The 16,063-nt window shown below is 63.2% G+C and overlaps 3 protein-coding genes across 4 annotated transcripts; 2 read left to right on the top strand and 1 right to left on the bottom strand.

Annotated features, from left to right (window-relative positions):
- The first annotated feature begins 420 nt into the window (after positions 1–420).
- UBE2M (ubiquitin conjugating enzyme E2 M) lies at positions 421–3,230 on the top strand. Its single transcript, XM_079723097.1, has 6 exons — positions 421–640; positions 1,816–1,910; positions 2,033–2,071; positions 2,184–2,287; positions 2,568–2,631; positions 2,717–3,230. The coding sequence occupies exons 1-6, from the start codon at positions 532–534 to the stop codon at positions 2,855–2,857; spliced, it is 552 nt and encodes a 183-aa protein (XP_079579223.1). The 5' UTR covers positions 421–531; the 3' UTR covers positions 2,858–3,230.
- A 370-nt stretch (positions 3,231–3,600) lies between these two features.
- CHMP2A (charged multivesicular body protein 2A) lies at positions 3,601–6,719 on the top strand. The gene is made up of 6 exons (XM_079723096.1): positions 3,601–4,037; positions 4,768–4,959; positions 5,840–6,019; positions 6,094–6,224; positions 6,313–6,374; positions 6,493–6,719. Exons 2-6 carry the CDS (start codon positions 4,792–4,794, stop codon positions 6,618–6,620), a joined length of 669 nt encoding a protein of 222 aa, XP_079579222.1. The 5' UTR covers positions 3,601–4,037; positions 4,768–4,791; the 3' UTR covers positions 6,621–6,719.
- Positions 6,720–7,384: 665 nt separating this feature from the next.
- TRIM28 (tripartite motif containing 28) lies at positions 7,385–13,517 on the bottom strand (the record flags this gene model as incomplete). 2 transcript variants are annotated; one of them, XM_079723090.1, is made up of 17 exons in its annotated part: positions 7,385–7,743; positions 7,838–7,975; positions 8,054–8,140; positions 8,223–8,346; positions 8,424–8,743; positions 8,831–9,083; positions 9,164–9,212; positions 9,294–9,330; positions 9,421–9,527; positions 9,609–9,723; positions 9,827–9,973; positions 10,131–10,245; positions 10,345–10,461; positions 10,539–10,674; positions 12,364–12,496; positions 12,723–12,835; positions 13,169–13,517. In XM_079723090.1, the coding sequence occupies 17 exons, from the start codon at positions 13,515–13,517 to the stop codon at positions 7,567–7,569; spliced, it is 2,517 nt and encodes an 838-aa protein (XP_079579216.1). In that variant the 3' UTR covers positions 7,385–7,566. The 2 variants fall into 2 exon arrangements, with proteins under 2 accessions (XP_079579216.1, XP_079579217.1); XM_079723091.1 differs by having other exon boundaries at positions 9,164–9,209.
- Between the last annotated feature and the right edge of the window lie 2,546 nt (positions 13,518–16,063).

Genomic DNA, 16,063 nt, shown 5'->3' with positions numbered 1-16,063 from the left:
TATCCGAAGAGGTGGGGCGCCCGAGGCCGTTGCGGACCTCCGCGCCGAAGCCGCTGCTGCCGCGGAAGCCGACCCTCCTCCAGTACACGGCCGTCGCCACCGCAGCCCCCGCCTCCCTCTTCCGACCCGAGCCGCAACCCCCTCGGGAAGGGAGCGAGTGAACGGGCCAGTGGCGCGGCCTAAGGACCCCGCGTCCGCAGCCGCAGCTGGGCCTGAGGACACCGGAGCGGGCGAGGGGGAGGAGGGAGCGGCGGGTGGGGGCGGGGCCGAGCGGACACGAGAACAGCCGAGTGGGCCCGAGCGCTGCCGAGCGAGCCCGAGGCGCCGGGCCAGGCCGGAGCCGACTACGGGAGCCGACGCGGGCCGCGCGGTGGGCGCGGAGCGGCGCGGCAGGCCGGGCGGGCGGCGGCACCAGCCGAAGAGGCCGCGGCGGCGGGTCCGAGTGGCGGAGGCGGCAAGGGCGGCGGCGGCGGGGGGCCGGGTGGCCGGGGTCCCGGGCCCCGCAGGGGCGGCAGCGGCGGCGGCGGCAGGATGATCAAGCTGTTCTCGCTGAAGCAGCAGAAGAAGGAGGAGGAGTCGGCGGGCGGCACCAAGGGCAGCAGCAAGAAGGCGTCGGCGGCGCAGCTGCGGATCCAGAAGGGTAAGGAGTCGGGATGGGGGTGGAGGTCGGAGGTCAGGGCCTGCCTGGTTTGGGGTAGCGCGGTCGCCAGGGGTCAGAGGTGTCAGAAATGGGGGGGCCGCGGATGTGGGGATCGGAGATCAGGGCCTGGGGATTGAGGGATCAGGGGTGGAGTAATAGTCACTGAAGTGGTCAAATGCGGGGCCGAGGATGGGGCACTGAAGGTATTTGGAAAGCCAGATGTCTGATATTAGGGACTGAGAATCTGAGGGTGGCAGTGTAGTGGGGGGATCGGGAACTCGAGAGCCTGGGGGGTCAGACGGGAGCCTGGGTGAAAGGCAGAGGAGATATGGATAGTGGGGGCCGAGGATTGAGAATCCGAGTGGGAGATTTAGTGTATTATGCTAGGGTCAGTGGGAATCAGAGTCAGGCGTGGGCCTGGGTTTCGTGGGTCTGGGGGGGGGGGCGTCACATGGCAATTTGGGGTTTAGGGTGACAGGAGGAGGAGGGAGGGACAGTGGGTGCCAGAGATTAGAGATAGGAGTAGGATTGGGTTTAGGCCATGGTGCTGGGGATGCTGGAAATCTTATAGTCAGAACAGTGTAAGGTAGGAGGGCTGGGAACTAACAGATCTGGGGGTCAGATGGGAACCTGGGTTTGGGATGATAGGCAGGAAGAGGACTATATGGATCGTGGGGACCAGGGATTGGTGGGGGGATGATTTAGGGTGTGGAGGGGGAAGAAGGTCTTTGAGTTTGGGCAGATAATTGGGGACTCCTCTAGAAGGTGGGGCTTATGGCCAGGGATCCTGGGTGTGGGGTAGTCAGAGGCTCTTGGAGGGCACATGGGAGTGGGGGCATTTAGGAGCTGGGTTGGGGGGGACCCCGCTGTTGGGTGCTGGGACTTAGGGCTGTGGATTCAGAAGAGTTGGAACTTACCCTGGGCCAGGAGCTCAAGCACAGTCACAATTGAACATGTGTGTTTGTGGTGTTCTGTAGATCCAGAAGAGCCTGCCTGGAGACTGGGGAGCAGAAAGAGCAGGGAGAGGGTTGGGGATGTGTCCCACTGCCCAGGACAGAGCCGGGGTCCTGGAGGAGGCTATGGAGGCTCTGCTGGCACCTGCACCTGCTCTGAACACCCTCCTCTCTCTCCCTCTTCCTTTCTCTCTGTTTCCCTTTTCTGCTGTGAAAACCTAGACATAAACGAGCTTAATCTGCCCAAGACGTGCGACATCAGCTTCTCAGATCCAGACGACCTCCTCAACTTCAAGCTGGTTATCTGTCCTGATGAGGTGAGGGCACACTCAGCTGGACTCCCAGGCACAGCGGATGGCCCCACCTCAAGTAGGGATACCTGGTTCACCTGCCAGGCTTTGCTGGATGGGATCCCAACTCCTCTTTTCTTCCTTCACAGGGCTTCTACAAGAGCGGGAAGTTTGTGTTCAGTTTTAAGGTGAGTCTCGGTGGGCCGGGGTGGCTCTCTGGGCTGAGGAAGCAACAGCTGAGGCCCCAGCCAGGCACTGCTGGGGCACCTATCCACCTCCCCTCTCTTTTCCTGGAGCCAGGTGGGCCAGGGTTACCCGCATGACCCCCCCAAGGTGAAGTGTGAGACGATGGTTTATCACCCCAACATTGACCTCGAGGGCAACGTCTGCCTCAACATCCTCAGGTGAGGGCACTAGCCCTCCACAGCTCTCCCCAGCCCTGCCTGCCAGGCACCCTTCATGGCCTTGCACTACACCAGTCTCTGTCCATTCCTCACCCCTTGTGGTGTGTGTTCCTCGTGGCTTGACCTTGGCTTTCTCCATGGTCTGTCCTCCTCTGCACCCTCCCGCTAGCGTCTCCCATCCGCACTGTCCCGTGCCCTGGCCCTGACCTGTCCAGTCCCAGCAGGGCCTGTGGCGGCTGCCCACTCACCAGCCCCTGATCGTGATGTTCTCTGCCCACAGAGAGGACTGGAAGCCAGTCCTTACGATAAACTCCATAATTTATGGCCTGCAGTATCTCTTCTTGGTGAGTACGGACGGGGGCGCTGGGGCCGGGGGAGGTTGGCCTTCTGCCCCTGGGGCTTGTTGACCCCCACCCATACCGGCCACAGGAGCCCAACCCTGAAGACCCACTGAACAAGGAAGCCGCCGAGGTCCTGCAGAACAACCGGAGGCTGTTTGAGCAGAACGTGCAGCGCTCCATGCGGGGTGGCTATATCGGCTCCACCTACTTCGAGCGCTGCCTGAAATAGGGTCGGCGCATACCCACCCCTGCCAGGGCCACCAGCCCCGGCGTCCCCTGCAAATATTTATTGGGGGCCACAGGTGGGGGGGGCATGGGGCAGCCGGTGGGGGAATCCCATGCCCTGACCTGCCACCCCTCCCTGCCACCCGCTCCTAGTTTTTTTTTTTTTTAACCACCATGTGATTGAGGTCGGCGCTGCCTCCCCCGACCCGCTCAGCGATGGGAAATGAATTGGCTTGTCTAGCCCCACGCTGGGTGCTATCCAGCCCCCCTAATCTGGGCTCTGGGGTGGGAGGCCAGGGGTGGCTGGGCACCCGGCACCCCACCCCTGCACCACTGGAGGTCCCGCCAGGCTATTAAAGGGGAATGTTACCGCACGGCCTCCGCCTCTTCCTTTTGTGGGGTGGGAGGGGCAGGTGATGTCCACCAGGGCTCCTGCGGCAAGCGCGGTGGGAGTTGTGTGCTCACAGGTGGCATTAGGGGCCCCCCCGCCCCCGCGTCAGCAGGCTGCCCAGTGCCTGGGGCAGCCCTGGGAGTCGTGAGGGGACTAAGCCCCAGGCCTCGGGCAGGGCGGGATGAATCCCACTGCGGAACATAGGAGGGGCAGCATCCAGTAAGCACAGGCTTCCTGGCCCGTGAGCCAACATACAGGAAAGTCCGCACCATCTCCCGTTCTGCCCCCTTCTGCCATGGGAGGGCCTTACGAGGAGAATGCTGCCTGGTGCCACCGGGTGCCTGAGGTCCAGAAACATCAGCGAGAGTTCTGGGTCCCTGAGATGAGCTGGGCCCTACAGTGGGTGACGCGGTGGGGTGCAGGGCCTCCGGGTGGCTGCGCGGAAGGCGCCCGGAAGGGCGCCAACCCCGCAAGGACCAGGACTCCGGCCGTGGCTCGGCTCCCTTAGGCTGGACTTGAACCTGTGGAACACCGAGTCTGCGGCAGGGACACGGAAGCTGGTGCGCATGCGCCTGGGGCCGGCCTGGTTCCCCCGGCGCGTGCGCACGCGCGCTCTTGTCCCCGCCCAGCGTTCCGGGCGCCGGCGGGGCGTGTGACGTCGGGTGGTTTAATCCGGAAACGGCGGCGACCGCCGACGCGACAGAACCGAGGGCCTGTCGTTGGTGGGCGCTCCGGGGCTCCCAGCGAGACGAGGGTGACCCGGAAACGGAAGCGAGTTCCTGTCGCAACTCCGGTGAGTGGCCCCTACTGGGGCGCGGGCCCTGGGTGGGCGCGTGGGCGGCGGCGTACGAGGGCCTCGCCCCTCCCTGGGACCCGGCCTTATCATCAGAGGACCCCATGCTGTCTTGCCTTCAGTGGTCAACACCCCGAATGGCCCCCCAGGCTTTCCTGCGTGAACAAGGCACCCCAACACTTAGCATCCCTCCCTCTGTACAGGAGTCCACAACGCCCCCCAACCTTATTCTCCGCACCCAGATTCCCTCAGCATTTAGGACCCCCGCCCCAAACCGAATTCCAAACATACGCTGTCAGCTTCGGAGCCGCCCCCATCCACCCTGTTTCTAGCACTCACAGCCTCCACCTCCTCCTGTCAGGGACCCCCCCCCCCCCGCCAAGTGCCCTGTCCTTGGCGCTCAGGGTTCCAAGTGCCCCCTACCCCCGTCCGCCCACACACGGCCATGTCCAGTCTCAGTCCACCGGACACGCTAGGGCCTCATCGCAGGGTCTGCAGGACGAGATGGAAGCCTTGAACCTCCGTGGAGGTGGGCACGTCGTCCCCACTCACGTCCCTGGGGCTGCCCAAGTTCCGGACTCCACTCTCGCGGCCTTCCATTCACGCCTCTTCTCCCTGCTCAGCCCCTTCCGTTTGGGGAGCCCCCCCCGTCCCTGCCCACACACAGTGTGACCCCAGCTCTGCCGCATGCCCTCGTCTTGGGCCTCACACCACTCTGCACTTGCCCCAGACCTACCGGTGGGCTCCTGCGGCCATGGACCTGCTGTTTGGGCGCCGGAAGACACCGGAGGAGCTGCTGCGGCAGAACCAGCGCGCCCTGAACCGCGCCATGCGAGAGCTGGACCGTGAGCGACAGAAGCTAGAGACCCAGGAGAAGAAAATCATTGCAGACATCAAGAAAATGGCCAAGCAGGGCCAGATGGTAAGCTCGATTGGGCACAGCCTGGGACACAGGCCAGTGCTGTTGCTCGTTCAGACACTCGGGCTGCAGCGAACTGGACAGGCTGAGCACCAACAGGGAGGTGCTTCTAGGGAAACGAAGGGTTGAGTGGGGCTTTCCCTAGTTTCAGGGTCCAAAAGGCTGCCTCTGTGGAGGTGGTATCAGAGCCAAACGTAACGAAGAGGGTGAGCCCGTGAAGATGCAAGTGGCAGGTGTGTCAGGTAGAACAGCAGATGCTCCACGAGAGAGCGACGGGTGAGCTCAGAGGAGTGGACGTGGGCCAGACCGCTGGGAATCATGGGCCACAGTGGGAGCCCACGTGGCATGGGATGCACCGGCCCTGGGGGCAAGTGAGCAAAGAGATGGGCACAGCCTGAACTGCTGGGGAGCAGCACCTTCGACGTGCGAGAGTTTTGGCCTGAGCAGCTGGGTTGACGTGCCATTTCCTGGGATGGGCAAAGCAAGGAAGAGCTCTGGGGAGGAAGTGAAACGGTGAGGTTTGGATGTGTTCCTGCGTGAATCAGGATTCTGTTCTTGAGGTGAGGGCCTGTGTGAGGTGGAGGGAGACACACATTCTTTGGCCAGGAGAGAAATTCAGGAATGGGTGTTGACTCTGTAGACGTGGAGAGAAAAGAACCCCTCAAAGGCGGCCCCGCCTTTCTTCCTCTCATTTCTGCCCGCGGAGGCGTCTGTGCACTCCACCCCGCGGAGGAGTGGTGACCCAAGAGGCACGAGGGCGAGAGGGAACAGTGACCACTGGGAGCAGGCACATAGGAGCCCCTGAAAGCCTCAGTGGGCATGGTGGAGTGGCAGTGAGCGTACTCCCAACGCTGGCTCCCTGCCACCTCTGTCCCCTTCGCAGGACGCTGTGCGTATCATGGCAAGAGACCTGGTGCGCACGCGGCGGTACGTGCGAAAGTTTGTGTTGATGCGGGCCAACATCCAGGCTGTGTCCCTCAAGATCCAGACACTCAAGTCCAACAACTCGATGGCACAAGCCATGAAGGGCGTCACCAAGGCCATGGGCACCATGAACAGACAGGTGCGCCTCTCCCGACCCCCCCACCCCCCCCCCGCTAACCTCAGGGGCCAGACTCACCCTCCTCCCACTTCCAGCTGAAGCTGCCCCAGATCCAGAAGATTATGATGGAGTTCGAGCGGCAGGCGGAGATTATGGACATGAAGGAGGAGATGATGAACGACGCCATTGACGACGCCATGGGTGACGAGGACGATGAAGAGGAGAGGTTTGGAGACAGGAGGCCGGAGGGCGGGGGCGGATGCCTGGCCCTCCGGGTGCCTGGCCCTCATAGTTGTTTTTTTTTTTTAACCTAGTGACGCTGTTGTAGCCCAGGTCCTGGACGAGCTGGGATTGAGCCTGACGGATGAGCTGTCAAGTGAGTGTCCAGACCCTGGGCCCTGTCCTGCGCGCAGCTCAGCCACCGCGCAGACCCTCCCTCTCCCAGCATGACTCCTTTCCGCAGGGGCTCTCTTCCTAACCCCCCTTCTCTGCAGACCTCCCCTCCACCGGAGGCTCCCTCAGTGTGGCTGCCAGTGGGAAGAAAGCAGAGGCTGCAGCCTCCGCCCTAGTCGATGCAGACGCAGACCTGGAGGAGCGGCTCAAGAACCTTCGAAGGGACTGACTGCGCACGCGCACACGCCCGCCCCCGGCCACCCTAGCGAGCCAGCGGAGGGCCCGGCATTTTCATTGTACCTTCTGCAATAAAAGAAGTTGGCCACTAGTCTTGGGCCTGTGTGAGTGGCCTGACGTGAGCCAGGCTGGGTTGGGGAGTCCGGTGACAGGGCTGACAGGAGTTGCTCAGGCAGGGCTTGGTAACGCGTGCCAGATTAGTTGGGGTATGAGACAGAGGGCTGGAGGTTTTCTCGTTTTGGCGCGGGTGGACAGACCAAGCCCACCTGTCTTCAGGGCTCGGGACGTGAAAACGAGCAGCAGACACTGGCCCAGCACCCCCAAGGCGGCAGGCTCCCCAGACATCCTGGTAGCATCCCCGGAGTCCAGGCCTGTCCCCCAGGAATACGGTGCCCAACTCCACTTAGCCCAGCCCACCCAGCTCACTCCGATGAGCTGGTTGCGAGAAACGGTTCCAAACCAGTCCAGGAAGCTCTCGGGGAGAATGAGCTGCCGTGCAGCACCTACCTGGGGATTCACCCTGCCTGCCCACAGGTTAGCCTAGGTCTGCCTACCTACCAGGTGACCCCCCTACCCACCAGACACTCCCCAGGTCGCAAAGGGCCCAGGAGGGATGCTGCTCCCCACTCCCTGGACACCCAGGTGGCTGGAGACAAGTGCCCCACCCCCATCTGGCCCAACAGGGTTTGGTGAGGGATCGGTAACAGCCAGAGACCAGGCCCCCAGGACCACTGCCGCCACCAACCAAGGCCTGAGTAACGGGTGAAGTTTTTATTAAATCCACAGAAGTAAAAACCATATCGTGAGGGGCTGGGGTGTGGGCCACCAAGGAGTGGGAACCAGGCCACCAGAGGGAGGAGAAGAGGAAAAAGAAGAGGGGGTGACAGGACAGAACAGAGAACAGAGCCAGGTTGGAGCGGCTCGGGGGCTGCCCAGCCTCAGGGGCCGTCACCAGGGCCACTGGACAGGTCCTGGGCGCTCAGGCCAGCACCGGGCAGGCTCAGCGGCGGGGGCTCCACCAGAACAGCGGAGAACTTGGTGTCACCAAAGGCTTCGTTCATGCGAGTCTCAAAGAAGCGCTGCAGGCCAATGATGGACTGCACGTCGGCCTTGTCCTGCCGGGCAAATTACCGTGGATGGTTCCTAGGTCGCCCACCTCCCTGCCCCCAGCCTCCCCTCCCCAACCCATCCCCACCCCAACAGGCTCACCTCTGTCAGCTTGTTGAACTGCTTGAACATGCGGCCCACATCCTGGGCAAACTCCTGGGGGGAGCTGTAGGGGGGCGACAGCTTCTCCTGGAGACGGGCTCGAATCAGCGTCAAGTCCAGGGTGCCGCCGGGCTGATCCTTCAAGCGGAGGCCACAGGCTGAAGGTGAGGCCAAACAGCCCCTGCACCTCCCACCCTCCCAAGTCCCAGAACTCACCAGGGAGAAGGTGGAGTCAGTAGCCAGCTGGTGCAGGGGCCGGCAGGGCTCATGGCAGAAGAGGGCCAGCAGGACTCGCTCACACTTCTGCAGGCATTACGTGAACATCAGAGTCATACGGGACTTGGGGTGCTGCTGGCCAAACCAAGGGAGTGGGCCCCACCCTCACCTGCTGGTTGGCTGGCGAGAGCTTGGCCACCACGCCAGTGCTGTCACCCCCGTCCAGGTTGAGGCTGCCATCCTCCTCCTTCAGGTCGGGCAGCACGTGGCAGAGAGAGCAGCTCCACTCCTCCCTGAGGGAACGGACCGTGAGGGGCTGCACAGGACCTGGCCCAGCCCTCCACCCCACAGGCCCCACACAGCCGCGCACCCTGGCACATCCTGCAGGGCAGGCAGGTGGCAGTCCAGGTGGAAGCAGAATTCGCACTGGTTGCACATGACCAGGTCACCTGGCTTCTGGCAGACACGGCAGATGGTGGCACTGTCATCCAGGGCACCTGGGCCACCAGCTGGGGCTGAGGTGCCCTCTGGAGCCACCACCTCCAGGCCTGAGCTTGTGCTGCCACTGGGTGAAGCCAGGCGGGGGCCCTCGGCGCCGGGGCCCTCCGCCAGGGCCATCAACACAGGTTTGGTCTCGGGGCCCTCGGTGGCAGCAGGCGGGGCTCCAATGGCAGCCTCTGTTTCTTCCTCCTGTGAGGAGGTGAGGGGTGCTCAGTGGGGTGCCGGCCTGGGCAGTAGATCTTCATTTCCCAGCCACAGCCACTTGGGCAGGCTCACCTTGACGATGGCCATGCCAGGCAGGGGCGGGGCACCAGGGGCCCCTGAGGGCGCAGTCCCAGGCTGTCCAGCAGCAACAGCTGCAGCACCTCGCTCAATGACGATGAGGTTGTAATCCTCCGTGGTGCTGCCTGGGAAGACCTTGAAGACTGGTGGCTGGCTGTCAGCCGTGAGATCCAAGTCCAGGCGTTCGAGGCTCACCCGTGGCACCTTACGCATGAGGCCACTCACCTCACCATCACTTGAGCGGGACCTGTGGGCGTGGCTTGGTGTGAGCACCCCACCCCTATGGCCACCCTGTCCCTATAACCACCAAAGGGCAGCCACACTCACCGCTTCACCCCTGACACGTGGGGCTCTGCACTCGAGTAAGGGTCATCTGCTCGGAACACAGAAAACAGGTTGGGGTGGACATAGGGCACTGCAGCTCTCCCACCTACTGGGGGGGGGCAGAATCACTCACCTGACCCGAAGCCATAGCCTTCCTGCACCTCCATGGGCTGTGGGCAGAGCAAGCGGACCTCAGTAGACAGGTTTCCCACAGGACCCTGTGCCTCTTTCCTCCCACTATGGTCCCCTCCCTGGCTCACCTGGCTGCTGCCAGAGCCCTGCTTGCTCAAAGGCCCTGGAGCCCGAGGAGGGGCCATGGGTGCAGGGCCTGTGGAGTTGGTGCCAGGACGTTCTGCCACGATCTTGCCTGCAGTAAAGAAGTAAAACAGTGTAAGAAAGTGCAGTGCCTGGGATGGCAGGGTGCAGCAAGAGAAAGACAAAAACCCACCGAAGGCCTCTGCGCTCTTGGTCCAGGCATTGAGGTCCCACTGGAACTTCATCTCACCGTGTGGCTCCACGGGGTCCACGATCATCTTGAGGGCCCGGTGCAGCTGGAAGTAGATCTGGGGGTGGGCAGTACATGAGCACACGGGCAGCGAACAGGGCTGCAGGGTCTTGGGAGGCGCCTGCCTGGAACCCACCACCTGGGTGCCCACCAGCACACACCAGCTTCTTGGACAGCAGCAGAGCAGTGTTGTTGTCACTCTCCAGAGCCCATGAGGCAAAGCGCAGGATGTGTTCCTGGTGCTTCTGGATCTTGGTCATGGTCCAGTGCTGGCGCTCCAGGCGCTCCTGCTGCCCCTCGGTCACCTTCTGCAGGCGGAGGGCACATGGCGTCAGGGAGGACAGCGCACCAGAACCTCTCCCCGCCCAGGAGGGCGGCAGCAGCCAGCAGAGGGCGCCAAACCCCAGGACGATTCCACTTGAGGCAGAGTGAGCTGCCAACAGAGAAGGACCACGCAGGGGGTACCTGGGCGTCGTTAACCAGCACACGGCCCCGCTTGTTCAGTTCCTTCATGATCTGCAGGATGGCCATCTTAACGTCCACCTGCACGCGCTTCTGTACGTCAGACACTTGGCGGATCCTGGGTAGCAGAGTGGGTGAGGTCAGGGCCACTCAGGCAGGTGCTCACCCAGGGCCACCCCCAACCCCGCCCCAGCACAGCACGGGCATCCACACTTACGAGCTGCGAACCTCCTTGGTGTTCTTCTGCAAGGTCGCGTGCTTGTCCCCGAGGCGCTTCACCAGCGAGGCCAGGAGCTTGCGCTGGTTCCTCACAGCATCCTCCAGGAACTGGTACCTGAGGGCAGACAGAGGTGGGCCCGGGCGCCCGGCATGGGAACAGGCAGCACCCACCCACCAAGCCTCAGGACTCACTGGTGGTCCTTGTGGGCGTTGAGCTGGCAGTCCCGGCAGGTGAGGGTGTCGCAACTCTCGCAAAACAGCACAAGGGGCTCGTGCTTGTGCACGTTGCAATACACCGTGCGCTCACCGTCCCTCGACTTGGCTGGTCCTGGGGAATGGGAATCTATGAAGCGGGAGCTCATCCTCACCACCTCCAACTCGAGGAGCAGACAGAGACCAGGGCCTCACTTCCTGCCTGTCCTGCAACCCTGGGCTATCTGACAGAAGAACCCAGAGGGCCTACAGCAGTGGACAGGGAGGAGCCAAGATCCTTGCTCTCAAAACCCTCTGCCCTCAGCCTGACCCAGAGGGTCACACCCCTCTCCTTTCAGCTTCTGGAGGTGACAGCTTAAAGCGTAAGACTGACGGCCTCTGCCAGGAGAGACCTCCCCGCTGTTCCCTCTGCTGAAACTTCCTCCAGGTGGACACTCAAGAAAGCTCCTCCACCTCTGAAGCCCTGCCCCCATCCGCCACTGGGGTCCCTTTCTCCTCCACTCACAGAGGATTCTGTCCAGCAGGGGAGGGGATTCTGGCTACTGTGGCATCCCAGCACACACAACATTTGCTTTCTGGCTCAGACAAAAAGCAAATCAGGGCTTAAAGAGACCGTCAGATACTTTTTCCTCATAAGCCATGCCTGGTGACCTCCCCTCTCTTCTCTGGTAAAAGGAGACCACACCATCTTAACAACCCCCGGGGGAACCTGCAAAGCCTTCTCAGGCTGGAGAGATGCGATATCAGACCAGGACCCTCAGAGAGGTGTCAGGCCCCTGTGCCGGGAAAAGGGTCCTACTGCTCACAGCAACACTCCCCCCAAAGGCTAATACCCCACGCTGACCCCCCAGCACCCCCCCGAGGCTGCTGCCACTAGAAAACCGGGAACATCCTCCCTTCTCTCCTCCCCGAGCCCTATCATGTCTCGTTACTACACCAGCCCAGCGTGAGACATAGGAACATTTCGATACAAACGAGCCGAGCCTCAGCTCCTCTAAATATTGCCCGCTCTTGCACCCTGACCTTTGCCTGGAACCCGGGACCCCCTGGAGACCCCTGCCCTTCTCTCCTGGCTCCTCATGCCCCACAGGAACCAGCTCTATCCAAGTTTTCCCATCAAAACTGTTCTCTGGGCTGGCGGAGCCACAGCGTGACTACCAAAACGCCACTCATGGGGAGTTCTGGGCCAAAAACCAAGTGCAAGCCCCTCTCCATAGCACTTCCAGCACTTTCACAGGAAAGTCTGGAAATACCGAGCTAGGCTGTGAAACACCTGGGACCCAATGATAAGAACACTCCCAGCACTCACTGGTCTGATGACTCTACCGGCTTGTTAAGACACAAAGGCCCAAAGACCTCACTTTCCCCTACAAAGGCTTAAAACAAGTGCCAGGGAACCTCTGGTCCAGGAGGTCCCTCACATCATTCCCCAAACACCCTGCATTTCCCCGTCCATACATGCCGATCTCTCTACCATTGGAGGCCTATCCCCTGCCTGGGTGGGTGGGGGTGGGGGGGTCCCTGATGAGCTTCCTCAAGCCCTCTATACACCCGCTGCGGCACCATGAGATCCCCTGTGAACTCCCCCCACTCCCCGCCTGTGGCTTTTCCCCTGCCACTGGACCTGCAGAGAATGCCCACCAGGGCCCCAGCCTCCCCCGTTTTGAGTTCTGCCCTCAGGCCCTTCAGCTGGTACCCCGTAGAGAAACTCCCTGAGACCCTTCCACCATCTGCAACTACCACCATAAGCAACTGAAGGCACACAGAGAAGAACAGCAAGCGCAGCCCCCTGCACGCTGCGTACCAGTGGAACGCACAGTGTGGTCCTTGGTGTACTTCACCCGCTGGTGCGCCTCCACACACGTCTCACACAGCGGCTCAGAGCACTCCACACAGTAACTGGTGGCCGGGGCATTATCCTCACAGCTAGTGCAGCACTGCTGAGCAAAGGCAGAGTCAGGAGAGACAGAACCACCAAACAAATGTGCATTTAGAACCAGGAAATACGACATGAAGAAAGGCGGGGCCTTTACTTAGCCTAGACAACCTGCCCTAAGCTTTCTACTACGGGGAGAGTAATGCCTGGAGCTGGTACCACGCTCTGGGCTAGTGACCCCTACTCATGGCCAGACACCTCCTGGGGCTTGCTTGGGCGAGACATACCTGATTCGCATCCTGGGAATCGGTGGCAGCCTTGCTGCCGCTGTCGCGCATGAAGTAATTCTCCACAATATCTTTGGAGAAACACTGCTGCTTACATACTGGACAGTCCACCACTACGAAGAACACGAAGAAACAAAACCAACGCGTGGTGAGCGCATCCCCCCACTGGGCCCCAAACTCCATCCCCTGCCAAGCCGAGCCGACCCGACCCTCCGGAGGAAGAACCAAACCCTTCTTTTACCGAACTTTAAACAGTCGCCCCATCTCAGTGCCCGGCCCACAGCCCACTGCCCACACACGTTCCGGCCACTCTTCGAGTCCCCATCCTCTCGCCCAGGCGACCCCCGCCGGCGTCACGCTGGGAACAGACCCCCCAGTCCCCGAGCCTCGTCGGGATCAAAGGCTGCGGGTGGGGGAGGGGCCGCCCCCGGCCCCACCGCACTCACCAGCGCCGTCGCCCGCCGCACCTCCGTCCCCTGAGCTGTTGGCGGCGGCAGGCGCCGCGGGCCCGAGGCAGGCGCTGCAGGCCGAGTGCAGGCAGGGTAACAGGCGCGGTTCCCTCTCGGGCCGCAGGCGCTCCCGGCACACGCCGCAGTGCTCCAGCAGTTCCAGCGCCTCGCCGCCGCCCCCCGCGGGCGACGATGCCGATGCGGACGCCGCAGCCGAGGCCGCGGCCGAGGCCGTGGCCGAGGAGGCGGCGGCGCGCTTCTCGGCGCCCGCCGAGCCCTCTCCCGGGCCCGGGCTGCCAGAGGCAGCCGCTGCCGCCGCCGAGGCCGCCGCCGCCGAGGCCGCCATTCACACGCCGCCGGGGGCGCCCAGGGGGGGAGGAGGGGCGCGGGGCCCGCCGCGCAGGCGCAGACGCGCTCGCCGCCAAAGGCTGGGCCGCTGCCGCCGCGAGGCCTAGCGCCGCCACGCGCCGCCTAGGTCGCCGCCCGCTGCGCGCGGGTCGCTGCCGAGGCCCGGCCGGCCGCTGCCCGCTCTCTTGCCTCCGCCGCCGCCCGCGCTTCCTTCTCAGCGGGGACCGAGACCAGCGCCACGCGGCACGCACACAACAGCTCGACCGCGCGCCCGCTCGCAGAAAGAGCCGCGGCTGGGGGGCGGGACAGAAATAACTGGCGCCGACGCCGTCGCGCACGCGCACTGGGCGCCTCTCGCCCGGGGGCGGGGCCGGGGCGGCCGGGGCGGGCCGCGGCGGGGGAGGCCATGAGTACGCACGCGCCTGAGCGGGCTCCTCCCACCCCCGCCTCCACCACCCGCAGCGCCGCTCGTGCGGCAGGGGCGGGGTATCTGCGTCGCCGCCGCCGCAGCCTGGTCCACCGGTCGGGCTCGCGCCCGTTATTGTAGTCCCTGCTCCAGGCCGCTTACTCCGCACGCGCGCCGGCAGTCCGTTCTTCCACCTCGATCCCCGCCCCTTTGGCCGCCTGGGGAGGTCTCCAGTTGCTGCGTCGACTAGCGTTCCCTAGAGGGGGCGGGGCCGAGAGCTAGGGAAGATGCTGGGCCCGGGGAGAGGGGCGAAGGGTCCCCATCCCGTGGAGGAAGTACTCTTCTAAACCGAGACGCTGACTTTGGGGTTTTAACCTTTTTATTGTTTAACATGAGAAACATTGAAACCTGACTAAATCAAATAGATCCCACGGGGTTCAGAACACCGAGACTGAAATCCCGCCTGGCCCTGCAAGCGCTCCTTGCCATCTTTTAGCCCGCCAATGCGCTGCCCTTAATGCTCTTCAAGCGGGCGAACTGAACCGCAACAGTGGGGAAATTCTGAGGGGGAAGCAGGGTCTGCGTGGGGCGATCCATCTGTGGGCGGAGGCAGGATCTGTAGGGAGGGGAAGCCTGCCTCAGTGGGGAGCAGGATCTGCGTGCGGGGAGGGTGTTCCCGTCTGAGGAAGGACGTAGAGTGTCTGGTGAGAATTCTGTCAGATGGGGGAAGCTAGGCCTGGAGGAGGAATCCTATCCGAGAGAAACACGGTCTATTTGTGGGAATCCTGTCTGAGGGAGAAGCAGAGTCTGTGAGGAGAATCCTGGGGGTGGGGCAGGGTCCGTGGGGAGAGAGGAGTCCTGAGCTGAGAAGGAGGGAAGCAGGGCCTAAGGCTGGAGCTGGCGGAGGAGGGGTCCTGACGGAGAGGAAAGCAGGATCAGTGGGAGGGGATCCCGTCGGAGGTGGGAGTGGGGCCTGTGGGAGGGGATCCTCTCTGAAGTCACTAGGCACAGAGAATACTTGAGGCATGGGTGCCTTGGAGCCTCTGCCTGGGGTGGTCCTTCGTCCCTGTGCAGGGCTCCTCAGTCCTGCGGTTGCCAGTCCAGGGGGAGGCTTGGGCGGCAGCTTTGAGAGGATGCAGAGAATCTGGAGGGCCGGCACGTCCAGCCCCCAGGCCCCACTCCGCCTCCCGCTGGCTCGACCGCGCAAAAGCTTCAGGGGAGCGGGGCGCAGCCTCCCCCACCCCAGCTCCCCTAGGCGCCCACACGCGGTGTAGGTGGCGGTGGTGGAAGTGCGTCCGGCGCTGCTCTAGTTCCCGCAGGGCCTGGGGGGAACTCGGGCCTATTGTCTCCGCGCCTGCCTTTGTTCCAGCTCGAGTGCGGCCCCCAAATCCGGGCCCCGCCCCGCCCCGCCCCTTCAGCCGCCGGAGCGCCCCCCGCCCGGACCGCGCGATGCCCCTCCCCCCCACTGACTGGCCCGCCCCGGCTCAGCCCCTCCCCCCGAGGCCTGGGCTACAGACTCTCGCCTCCTTCCTCCGACAATTGGGAGGGAAAGTTGGTGGCTGGCAGCGCCCAAGCTGAGGTGCGGAACCCTTTAGTGATGTTTGTTGAGTACTTTCCATGCCCCCTCCCGCTCTCTGCGCTGGGCCCCAAAATCACTGGGTTGTGTGGGGTAGAGATGATCCATACCTACCCTGGCCGCCCACCCCGGCCCGGGCAGACGCGGGGCTGTCGAGGGCCAGACAGTCACAACAAGTAGGTGATGGTAAAGAGTGTAGGAGTGGACTTGCCTCGGGGCTGCCCCCAAACACCTGGGGGAAGAACCGTTCAGGGGAGAAACAAGTGCAAAGGCCCGGAGGCAGACAGACACGCCGGGAGGAGTGACAGGAAGAGTGGTGGGAGATGCCTGGAGGTTGCCGGACAGCTTGCTGGGGATGGGTTGGGTCCTCCGGTTGCCCCTGGTATGGTCCCTTCACTAGACCCTGGCAACTGTTTCAGAACAGCATCTGTGCGGGCAGGTTCACCTGGAAATCAGGCTCAGGCAAACTCAGGGAAGTGCACGGGAGCATCCTGGGACTGGCCGAGCCAGAGTGGGCATACAGGAGGGCAAGGCCAGGCCAGAACCCTTGCTCAGAGGTCCC

This window comes from Hyperoodon ampullatus (assembly GCF_949752795.1).
Source record: "Hyperoodon ampullatus genome assembly, chromosome: 18".
NCBI lineage: Eukaryota > Metazoa > Chordata > Mammalia > Artiodactyla > Ziphiidae > Hyperoodon > Hyperoodon ampullatus.
This window is presented reverse-complemented; position numbering and strand designations above follow the sequence as displayed.

Bases quoted from the DNA above. Each gene is read 5' to 3' on its own strand.
- UBE2M (XM_079723097.1), top strand. From the start codon at position 532: ATGATCAAGCTGTTCTCGCTGAAGCAGCAGAAGAAGGAGGAGGAGTCG. The intron at 1,911-2,032 runs GTGAGGGCACAC...CTTCCTTCACAG, and splicing joins TGGTTATCTGTCCTGATGAG to GGCTTCTACAAGAGCGGGAA. The intron at 2,288-2,567 runs GTGAGGGCACTA...CTCTGCCCACAG, and splicing joins GTCTGCCTCAACATCCTCAG to AGAGGACTGGAAGCCAGTCC.
- CHMP2A (XM_079723096.1), top strand. From the start codon at position 4,792: ATGGACCTGCTGTTTGGGCGCCGGAAGACACCGGAGGAGCTGCTGCGG. The intron at 6,020-6,093 runs GTGCGCCTCTCC...TCCCACTTCCAG, and splicing joins TGGGCACCATGAACAGACAG to CTGAAGCTGCCCCAGATCCA. The intron at 6,375-6,492 runs GTGAGTGTCCAG...CCTTCTCTGCAG, and splicing joins CCTGACGGATGAGCTGTCAA to ACCTCCCCTCCACCGGAGGC.